The sequence below is a fragment of the Orycteropus afer genome, unplaced genomic scaffold, assembly GCF_000298275.1.
Source record: "Orycteropus afer afer isolate SDZICR_OR568_19922 unplaced genomic scaffold, OryAfe1.0 scaffold00039, whole genome shotgun sequence".
In the NCBI taxonomy this organism is placed as follows: Eukaryota; Metazoa; Chordata; class Mammalia; order Tubulidentata; family Orycteropodidae; genus Orycteropus; species Orycteropus afer.
The window spans coordinates 1,991,644-2,003,744 of NW_006921626.1; the positions used below are offsets into that span (position 1 = coordinate 1,991,644).

General features: G+C 41.7%; 1 protein-coding gene across 1 annotated transcript in view; it reads right to left on the bottom strand.

Annotated features, from left to right (window-relative positions):
• Positions 1-10,337: 10,337 nt before the first annotated feature.
• BPNT1 (3'(2'), 5'-bisphosphate nucleotidase 1) overlaps positions 10,338-12,101 on the bottom strand; it is a 24,165-nt gene continuing 22,401 nt past the window's right edge. Inside the window, exon 9 of the mRNA XM_042780430.1 lies at positions 10,338-10,486. Within this exon, the coding sequence (XP_042636364.1) occupies positions 10,338-10,486 (149 nt within the window). The remainder of the gene's footprint in view (positions 10,487-12,101) is intronic.

A 12,101-nucleotide genomic window follows, 5' to 3' on the forward strand; every position in this document is an offset into this window, starting at 1 on the left:
TTTCTAGAAACACACCACTTACCTAAACTAACACAGACTGAAGTGGAAAATTTGAACAGGCCCATCACAAAAGAAGAAATTGAACAGGTCATCAAAAAATTACCAACTAAAAAAAATACCAGCCCAGATGGTTTCACCAGAGAATTCTACCAAACATTCAGAGAAGAACTGATACCAATCCTACTCAAGCTATTCCAAAACATAGAAAAGGATGGAATTGTCCCTAACTCATTTTATGAAGCAAGCATAACCTTGATACCAAAACCAGGCAAAGTCATCACTCAAAAGGAAAACTACAGACCAATATCCCTCATGAATATAGATGCAAAAATCTTCAACAAAATCCTAGCCAATAGACTCCAACAACATATCAAAAATATCATTCATTATGAGTAAGGAAAACAGAAGAGTTGATACCTTTGAATTGTGATACTGGCAGAGAATAATGAAAATATCAGGGACTGCCAGACCAAAAAACCAAACCCACTGCCATTGAATTGCATCCAACTCATAGTGACCCCTCCTTGGATTTCCAAAGTGGTATCTCTAGGGAAGTAGATTCCCCAATCTTCCTTCCGAAGAGTGGCTGGTGGGTTTGAACCACCAGCCTTCTGGTTAGCAGTTAAATGCCTTAGGCACTAAACCACCAGAGCTCTGCCCAAAGAATGAACAAATCTGTTCTGGAAGAAAAGCGGCCAGAATGCTCCTTGGAAGGGACAATTGCCAGACTTCATCTCATCTACTTTGGTCATGTTGTCTGAAGGGACCATACCCTGGAGAAAGATGTCATGCTTGGTAAAGTAGAGGGTCAGCGAATAAGGGGAAGACCCTCAATGAGATTGATTGACACAGTGGCTGCAATGATGGGCTCAAGCACAGTAAGGATTGTGAGGACAGTTCAGCACCAGGCAGTGTTTCATTCCATTGTACATAGGGTTGCTATGAGTCAGAGCTGACTCAATGGCACCTAACAACAACTCTGTTACACGGGGTCACTGTGAGTCAAAATCAACCTCACTTAACAATAATGTTATACTGGGGTGAGGCAGAAAACAAATAAACAAACAAAGTAATTTCAGAAAATGATAACCTGTGGCTTAATGCCTAAGGCATTTGACTGTTAACCAGAAGGCTGGTACTTCAAACCCAATAGCTACTCCTCGGAAGGAAGATTAGGCAATCTACTTCCATAGAGATACTGTCTCAGAACCCCAAGGAGGGGTTTCTGTGAGTCGAGATCAACTCGACAGCAGTGAGTTTTTTTATGAAAACAAAAGAATGTCATAGGATTAAGAATGATGGAATCAAAGAAGGGAGACTTCAGACACAGTAGTCAAAGAAGTCCTCCTTGAGAAGACATATATGCTGTGATTAGTAAAATGAGAAAGAGCCAAGCATGTAATAATCCGATGCTGCACTCCTGGAGGGGGAAATTTTTTTTTGTTTATTTCTCAAAAATGGATCCATCTGAGATAATCTTTAAACCTTAAACCAAAAATATCCCTGAATTATCCTTAAAACTGAATAATTGTTTAGCTTAACTAGGAAAAAAAAGTCTTTAGCATTATGTTCTTTTAATAACTAAATGTATCAGATCAAATTTGCAATAGCAACTTGAATGGTTAGAAAGGAATTTTAGGGGGCAGTGAGTGGATGTTAATGAGGAACAGCTCAGGAAAGGAGGGTAAGATGGTTGCACAACTCAAAGAATGTAATCAGGGTCACTGAGTTGTACAGGTGTACATGATGAATTGGTTGAATTGGTGTAAGTTTTGCTATGTATATTTTCAGCCACAACAAAATAAATAAAATGTAAAGAATACACAAAGCATCCATAGGTCATGCTTTGAGACTCTTTTATATACATTTATCTAGTACCACCCAGCCCATTACTGCTACTGGACTGTAGAGTCTCCAATGCCAACAACTATGTCTTATCCAATTTTGGGTCTCCAGCACCATGCACTGTGCCAGCTAGGTCTTGTGGTGAAATGAATTCCTTTAAATGGCCTTGTGCCTTGGTTTTTTGGAAAAACAGCTTGAGAGATTTTTCTCCTAAACCCTAAGGAGTTGCCCTAGTTTTCTACCCCAGACAGTTTGGTACTTTTGTCCTGGTTGATTGACATTTCCTGAGTTAGTTGTAAACAAGCATGGTTTGATACATTTTGTCTGGCACTGGGCTGCAGATCCACCTGGGATTATTATGCACCTCACAGGGATTGGTCAATGTACAACGCAAATGACGTGCTTGTGACCTACCCAGAGGGGATTGGTCAGTTTGTGGCCCTGGTGGGAGAGCCATGCCTTGAAATTGATGGGAGTTTATGTACATATGCAGCCAACCCCACAGAAGATTTTCAGACAGGAAGCAAAAAGCTGAAAGGTGAAAAGGTAAGAGAGAAGAAGCAGCAATAAAGGAACCTGTAACAAAGGTTAAGGGCTGTGGCACTGAAGACGGTGGCAGCAGAGGTGGTGGTGACAGATGGCAAAGCCACGAGGAGTCTGCTCTGAGAAGGCCAAGAAGAGCCTGTTCTCAGGAAGCCTTTCAGACATACTTTTTACATATTAATGTCTCTTATACATGTATATAAAAACAAAAGCTAGAAATGGAAAGTTATCTGTTTAACTTTGCAAAGATTGTCCCACTATTTAGCCTTACTTTCTCTACTGAGGGTGTATCTCAGCAAGTAAATTAAGGTAGTTGTATATTATTCTTTGTTAATTACTTCTGTTTTTACATTCATCCTTTTAAAATAGCTTATCAGAGTCCCTGGTGCTGCCACTTTAGTTTCTAGAAGTGCTTTAGCCCTTTGATTGATTATCTGCATTATTTATGCAGTGCAGTTAATTGCTTAATATGGCTCTTGTAGCCATGGAATTTGTGATTCCTACCAGATGAGTGAGTGGAACTATGTAAATGTGAGGTGCTTTGTAGCCTAATAAGGGGATTGGATAGTGTGGTTGTAAAGATTATGTGTTAACTTGGCTGGGCCTGGTTTTGAGTGGCTTGGCAGCTGGATTTAGTTAATCCCCATGATGAGATTGGTAATCAGCTCCACGGTGGAATCTACTGGAGCAGCTGAGTAGCTGCCTTAGGGATATAGTCTGCAGTATATAAGGAGAAGTGTTGGTAAAGTTCTCTGCAGTTTTTTGGCACGCTTGGACCCTGCACAAAGCTGAGCCTTCATTCAGCAGCCTGCCATGCTCTGCCAAGCTTGGAACTTATTCTCCTGAGTTTGTGGCCTGCCATGTTGTTTGATAATCTTGAGACTGTGCCTTTTTACTTAACAACCTTGGGTTTGTCAGCCTCGGCAGCCAGCAGCTGTGTGAGTGAAGAAAAGCCTCCAGCTTCAGTGAGCCAGAAGCAAGAGGCAGAGCTGAAGCCCAAGGTCAAGGGGCCTTCACCCAGCCCTTAGAGCTGGCAATTTGAACTTGGACTTCTAGCCTCCTAAACTGTAAAAGAATATACTCCTGTTTGTTGAAGCCAGTCATTTGTGGTATTTTCTGTTAGAGTGGCATGAAATAACAAAGACAGATAGCTTGTTAGTAATGTAAATAAGATACATGGCACCGTTGTGGGGGTGGAACCATGCAAAAAAGGTATAGTTGTTGTTGTTATTTGCCGTCGAGTTGGCTCCGACTCATAGCGACCCCTCCTTGGGTTTCCAAGGCAGTATCACTACGGAAGTAGGATTGCCCAACCTTCCTTCCGAGGAGTGGCTGGTAGGTTTGAACTGCCAGCTTTCTGGTTAGCAGTCAAGTGCCTTAGCCACTATGCTACCAGAGCTCCCCAAAAAAGGTATACGGAACCCTAATATGGAGATTGGTTAGTTTTGTCATTCTGCTAGGCTTAAAATGAGCCATCCCAGGGGTAGAAAAATGGGACCTTACTGCCACCAAGAGAGAGAAGCTGGGAATGGAGCATGTCCTCCAACCCAAGATCCCTGCACTGAGATGGCAGAGAGATGGTGGAAGCAGCAGCCACAGAACTGAGTGACAAGCATGAGACAGAGTGGCAGGCTTGCTGGCCCATGGAGTGAGAAAGCTGAGTGCCCTCAGGCAGGAGGGTTGCTGGTAGAGTCAGGTGCAGCTATTGTCAGAGCTAAAATAGCTTTGTAACACTTGCCTGAGCAGGGCAGAGGCCAGGCTGAGAGGCCAAGGGCCAAAGAGAGAAGTGCCTGAAGGCATGGCAGAGGGGAGGCTGTACTGATTGAAGAACTGTGTCCTGAGTGTTCTTGAACCTGAATTGTAACCTGTTCTTTACCTAATAAACTTTATAATCAGAGTAATGTCAATGAGTTATCTGTAGCCATTGCAATGAATTAATTGCTGTGGGAGAGATGGTTGGTATCAGAATCGGTAAAGAAAAAAAAATGGTTGGAGGGTAGCAGCATTTCTGGTTTCCATCTCATAGGAATCAGCTTCCAGTCTGCTGATGGTAATTCCGTCTCCCTTTTGTGAAATTAAAGGAGGTCAGAGGATGCCGCCTCTGTGCCCTTTTGCAATTTATGATTATATATTCATAATCTCATTTAAATATCAACATAAGAACCTGTTATTTTTTGGATCACAGTATCTTAAATGGCCAAGAGATAATAGCTGTCTTGCTCTATATGTGTAGAGAAAAGGCACAGTTTTAGGCATGGGCACAGTCACCCTGGGACAGCAGTTGTTTTTGTTAGGTGCCGTTGATTTGGTTCTGACTCATAGCAGCCCTGTGTACAACAGAATGAAACAGTTAGGTCCTGTGCCATGCTCACAATTGTTGCTATACTTGAGCTCATTTTGTCAATCCATCTCATTGAATGTCTTCTTTTTTTGCTGACCCTCTACCAAACATGATGTCCTTCTCCAGAGACTGGTCCCTCCTGATAACATGCACAAAGTATGTGAGACAAAGTATCGTCACCCTCTTGACTTTACTTATATCTAAAGTAGATTCTCTTCCCTCATCCTGCTCTTGTTGGCTTACCATCCTACTTTATTTTCTTTGTAGCATTTACCATAATCTGACATCATTTCACCTACTTATTTGTCGTCTATATTGCTCACAAGAACATGAGTTCAACAAAGGAATAGGCCTATGTCACTGGTATGTTCACTGTTGAATATTCAGTATCTCTCACAGTGATTTCTAAAGCAACCCCTCTTTGGGTTTCCGTGGTGGTATCACTACGGAAGTACATTGCCCAACCTTCCTTCTGAGGAGTGCTGGTGGGTTTGAATGGCCAGCCTTCTGGTTAGTAGTCAAATGCCTTAGGCACTATGCCACCAGAGCTCCCACTCTATAGTAAGTGTTCGATAAATATTTGTTGGATTAATGAATGAATAAATGAATGGAGGCCAAGGTGAGAGGAAACATGGTATTTTTGGAAAAATTTAAACAGCATAGTGTGGTTGGGATACAGATTAGAGATCAGAGTAGATACTGAGAAGAAGAAAGAAGGCAAAACATGAAGAGCTTCTTATGGTATTTTAAGAAACTTGCATTTTATTCTTCAGTCAATAGGAAGCCACAAAAGATGTGAGTAAGGAAGGGGCATTAATAGATTTGATTGAAAAAAAAAATCACTCTGGAGAGAAAATGATAGAGGAATTGGAAAGGAGCATGAGACTAGGCAGGGAGATTAGGCAGGAGGACTCTGCAGTGATCCAAGGAAGAAATAACAAGGTATAAGGGTATAAGTTAATATGAAGGCAATGGAAATGGAGTGAGGCTGTGGACTCCCAGATACCTGGCTTGGATATTGTTGTTAGCTGCCTACTATTGCATTGATTCTGACTCATGGTGACCTCATATATGTAGAGCTGATCTGCATTCCACAGGCTTTTTTTTTTAAGGCTGTGCTTTTCAGAAGCAGATCTCCATACTTTACTTCTAGTGTGCCTCTGGGTAGCTTCAAACTGCCAACCTTTAAGTTAGTAGTCCAGAGCTTAACCATTTGCACTGCCTAGGGACCACTCTGGTTTGGATAACTCGGGTTTTTATATGGTAGTGTGGTATAGTAAATTACTTTGTGTGGCTTTTCTATCCATAAGTCTTTGTAAACTCCAAGGTGGGATTTGCTATGAGCAACTGAGGAGCTCCTGATTGCTGAAGTTGTCCACCTGGAGTATTTCTGTTGGGAGTGGCACAAAACAATGTTCTGGGAGGTGCCCACTCTCTCTCAGGTGCTTAGAGTTCTGATGCTATAATTGGCTAGTTTGACCACCCTGCCGGGCTCAAAAGGAGGTCTCCTGGAGGCAGAACTCTCTGACTGCTGGTTGAGGAAGACGTGCTGCTGAAAGAGACATGCGCCCCTGAAAGAGACACGTGCTGCTGGGAAAGAGACGCAAGAGACACACATCGCTGAGTGAGACACTGAGGGACCAGCACTGCTGGGAAAGAGACTGTGAGAGACTGTTGGCCGAGGGATGGTGGGCTGGGAGAGAGACTGAGCGTTCTTCCTGAACTTGAGTTGTAGCCTGGTGCTTCCCTAATAAACCCTGTAATCTGTGAGTTCTGTGTGGCCACTGCAGCGAATTATCGAACCCAGGAGAGAGGTGGTGGGTGCTTTGGGAGGAACGGTTGGTGAAAGGGCTGGAGGGAGGCAGCATGTCTGGCCTTGCAGTAAAAGGCCTTGGGTTACTGCTGGTAATCCTGTCTTCCTCTTGTAAGATTAGAGGAGGTCAGAACATGTGGCCTCCTCGCCATTTTTGCAGGTAGTCTGTAAAAAATATCTTTTAAGTTATTCTGATGATGCACTTTTTTTAAAAAAAATTAAGATTTAGTGTACTGTTTGTAGATAGGAATTTCTGTTCCCTGAAGGAAAGAAAAGATTAAGGTAGTGGTTTCCAAACTTGGCCAGTTATCAAAATCACCTTGGGGGTTTATGAAATATAAGTTAAGGAAGGGTGGACAAGAATGAAGAGCTATTTTAGGAAATAATTTAAAGATACCTATGAGGCATTAATGTAGGCTTTTGATATACAGATCTAAGCTTTTAGAGTTCTAAACTAGACACACATTTTGAAATTATGGGCACAAAAGTCCTATATGAAATCATCCATAAGCATGGATAAGATCATAGAGAATGTGGAGAGAGCCTACAACAGAATCCTGGTGAATACTGATATTTAAGGGAAGAAAAACAAAGAGAAGCCAAGAAAGAAGATAGACTAAGAGTAGCTAGAAGAGTTAAGAAGAAAATCAGGACAACTGAGAAGAGTTTCAAAAGTAGTAGTCAAAGGTGTCAAAGGTACAGAGACCTCTTCCTGGTAGATTAGGAAGGACATCCTTGTAAAACAATAACATACTATCTTATGCAGTGAATTGTAAACTTAATATGATTTTCAAAATTCTATGAGTGGCCTTTTCAAAATATACTGAAGCAAAATCATTGGGATGGAGCCTATGAATTTCATTTTTAAAAACTTTCCAGGTAATTCTGATATGTAGTTGGGTTTGGGAACCAGTAACTCAAACCACCTTCTTAATCCAAGAACAGAAAAATTTAATCAAAACAATAGAAATGTAAAAAATAAAAATCTAGGTAGAATGTCAGAATAATTTTGATAGTGTATGTTGTAATCTCCCATTGGAAGGAGTAAAGACAATTACCCAACTGTTTTGGTTACCTAGTGCCACTCTGACAAGAATATACCATAAAGGGGATGGTTTGAACAAACAGGAGTTTATTCTCTTACAGTTTAGGAGGCTAGAAGTCCGAGTTCAAAGTGCCAGGGTCTAGATGCTGGGTGAAAGCCCTATAACCTTGGGCTTCAGCTCTGCCTCCTGCTCCTGGTCCCCTGAAGCTAGAGGCTTTTCTTCACTCAGACAGCTGCTGGTTGCTGAGACTAACAAACCCAAGGTTGACAAGTAAAAAGGCACAGTCCGATGTTACCAAACCACACGGCAGACCAAGATTGGCAGAGCATATAGCAGGCTGCTGAACAATGACAAGGCTACATGCTGGGTTCAAGCATGCCATAAGCTAGAGACCATTCCCAAAGCTCTTTCTTATATATGGGAAGCAGACCACATCTCTAAAGCAGCTCCTCAGCTGCTTGTGGTAGATCTCACCATGGAGCTGACTGCCAGTCTCATCATGGGGAGTAACTACCACCAGCTGCCCAACCACTTAATCAGGGCCAGCCATGTTGACACACAAACTTAACCACCACAATTCCACCCCGTGTCAACTTGGCACCTGTACAGGTCTCCTCCACTGGGTGACTCCAGTCCCCTAATTCCTGAATGGCAACATCACCCCTTTGGCCTGGCAGGCCCATTCCTCTCTCTCTTGGGATGGCAGCCTTGCCCCCTCACTCATAGCAGCAGCTATGACTCTATCCCACTAGCTCACATGAACAAGCAGCCCCACACTCCAGAACCAAGTTGGTGAAGGTCTAGTTCTTTGAAACCTAGGGGGCTGTGGTGGTCCCAAAGGACTACCCTTGAGACTGAGGCAGCTCTGCTTCCCGCTTCCTTGGTTTCTCCACTTCTGGCAATTAATGCCCAAGGGCAACCCACTCCACTGGAAATCTTCCTGCCCAAAGGATACTTAGCTTTCTTGCTCCATGGGCTGGCCAACTTGCTACTCCATCTCATATCAGTCTCTTCTCCTAATTAATGGCCAAAAGCAACCCACTCTGCCAGGAAGCCACCTACCTAATGGTACCCAGCTTTCTCTTCCATCAGCTGGTAAGCCTGTTGCTGTTTAATGCTGGTCTCTGGGCTCTGCTCCTGCCGTCTCTCATGCCACATGCTGGGGTCTCTCTGCCAGGATTGCAGGTCAAGGACACCATCCACTCCTGTTTCCACATTTCAGGTATCTGTCACAGCAGCACCCCACTCCTGGTACCATATTCTGTTTTGGTTACCTAGTGCTGCTCTGACAGGAATGTGCCACAAATGGGATGGCTTGAACAAACAAGATTTTATTTGCTTACTACCACCAGCCGCCCAGCCACTCAACTAGGCCCAGCCAAGTTGACACACAAACTTAACCACCACACCAATTTTCTGCAGTTGAGCATTATAAGGGCACTGTAAGGACAATGCTGTATACCAGAATCAGCATAAGGCTGGTTACCATGGGCTAGAGGTCAAATATACTTCTGCTTTCCCATTTCTCCATCATTTCACTCTATTTCTCTGTTAGGTTTGATAAGTCACTGCAACAGTCACACAGAACCCACAACTATACTTACTCAAGGTTATGTGGTTTATTAAGGTAACAATGTAGAAATAACAGGGTTCAATTTGGGATACAATTCAAGGTCAATGTCAGGATACAACTCAAGGAAAAGTATATGGATGAGGTCTGGAAAAGCTCCAGAAGAGAGCACGTCTCTCCCTTCATCAACCAGAGCAACCTCAGACAAGCTCCCCAATTGGACAGGTTTTTCTCAGGGCAATGTTCTGGCAACTCTCCTCCCGATCAGGACAGCTCTGCCCTTCAGTTCCAGGCTTTTTATAAGCCAGCCCATGTACTCCTTGTCAATTACAAGGTGGGCTCCTTAACCAATTTGGGTAAAGGTCAATATAGGGTAGGGCCCCCAGCCATTCCCTTAGGTGGAGTGTAAACCAACTGATACACCCAGAGCCAGAAAGGCCACATAAGAGAAACCCATTATACTACAGACTCCATAAGAATAAACTCATCCCCTAATAGAGAATTTGTAATTTTCAAATACTAAAAAAAAAAGCCGCTGAATAACATAAAGAGCTATAATTAAATAATTTATTATAAAGAACTATGCATGAATCTGTTTCATCGACATACATAATGACATTTTTGTGTATATATAATTGAAACAAGAAAACTTTAACAATTACTATGAAAAACAAGAATAAGATCAGATAACAGCTTGTGATTCTGTGTCCTTAGAAATCTAGTTTACATAATAAAACCAAACACGAAACCCACAGCTATCGAGTTGGTTGTTTTCCTATGGAGCGGCTAGTGGATTTGAACTGCCATCATTTTGGTTAGCAGGCAAATGCCTTAACGACTGTGCCAACAGAGCTCCTGGTTTAAATTCTAGGAATGTTAATTAAACAATTGACCTGGACAGTAAGTTAGAACCAAATCTTTCATTTCTCCAAATAAAAAGAGGAAGACAAATACAACATACTGATATTATAAAATTTTCCAGATTTCAGAATTGGTCTTGTTGATTAATTAATCCAGATAAATTTTTTAACTCTATTTTCTACTCCTAAGTAACTAAATAAATTTGCTGATCACCAATGAACAAAGAAAAGGTCAAATTCCAATTCCATTCAGTTAATTTAAAAATGTATTAATTTGAGAAGCAAGTCCTTCTACTCACTAAGTAAATGAGACTACCCTTTAAGGAACAAGTGCATTTTTAACAGATTCTGGAACTCGACTTGCATAGTAGTCATAATTTCTCAGGGTGGCAAGGACTCCTGCTGAGTTCATATGCTTCACTTCTTTGTTGTAATGAATGGCATTTCCATGGATATCAGTTAACTTGCCTACAGAAAAACATTAACACAATATTAATGTCTGATTGGATCATTATGCTTCTAATTATTATTGTCTCAGTGTCTGTTCTTTATCTCTAAGTGAATCTGTTCACAAATTTAGGGCAGAGATCAGTAGTGCTTTGCCCCCACCTAGGATAGCGTGAGAAATCTGGTTTTCCTACCTTTTGAACCATCTCTTTGTCCAGATCCCACTTGAATCTATTGCTATGCTTTCAGACACAATGACAGAAAATTCCAACTCAACTGATTTTATTATTTTATACAACTCCCAAATTGACCTTCTTCCACTCTTTTTTTTAAAAACATTTTTAAATTGTGATTTGGGTGAAAGTTCACAGAGCAAATTTGTTTTTAATTCAATAATCCACACATATTCTGTTTTGTGACATTCACTATAATCCCCATAATGCAACAGCATTCTTCCCACGTCCCACTGAGCCCACCACTTTCCTTTATTCTTCCTTCCTATTCCCTCCTGCCTTCCTAGTTCTATCTGTGTACAAATGCTGCTTTCTTGATCTCCTATAGTTGAGTGTTCTAATGAGTACATATCCTCTTGGTATAATTTTTCATCTTATAGGCCTATCACTTGGCTGCAGTTGAGCCATGTGGTCTAAGTTCAGTTCATGGGCTAAGCTCAGTTCCTGGCTTAAAGAATGCATAAGGAACATAATTTCAGGGATTCTACTAGTCTTCAGCAGACCAAGCCTGGTCTTTTTCATGATTTTGCATTTAGTTCCACATTTTTTTCCCACTTTATTCAGGACCTCCTATTGTGATTCCTTTCAGAGTGGTCAGCAGTGGTAACTGTGCATTAGCTAGTTCTTCTGGTCTCAGGGTTGTGGAGGCTGGGTTCACATGCTCCATTAGTCCTTTGGACTAATTGTTTCCTTACATCTTTGATTTTCTTCACTTTTCATTGCTTCAGACAGGAAGAGACCAATAGTTGCACCTTAGATGGCTGCTCACAAACTTTAAGACCCAAGTTACTACTCACCGAAGTAGGAGGTAGAACACTATCTTTGTGGACAACTCAATACCAAATGACCTTAGTGTCCCTTGAGACTATGGTCCTGAGTTCCCATGCCCAGAGACTTCCCTCAAGGTGTTTGGTGATGACTAAGAAGTTTTTCTAACTTGGCCTACATGCTCTTCTATGTACATGGATATATTTGCAGTATACATAAATATATAGGAGCTCTGGTAGCATACGTAGTGCCTAAGGTACTTGACTGCTAACCAGAAGGCTAGTGATTCAAACCCACCAGCCACTCCTTGGAAGGAAGGGTGGGCAATCTACTTCCGTAGTGATACCGTCTTGGAAACCCAAGGAGGGGTTGCTGTGAGTTGGGTCTGATTCGACGGCACATAACAACAACATATATAAATACATAGAGATGTCCTCTGTGAAACCTATATATGTGTGTTTCTGGTTATTTTTAAGTGCCCTTTGCTTCCTTGTCCAAGAGTAACCAATTAATTCTGGGAAAAATGAGGAAGAAAATGAGTGACTATTTTTTTTTTAATTAGGATTTGGGTGAAGATTTACAGAGTAAATTCACTTTTCATACAGCAGTTCACATATACTTTGTCTCATGTCATT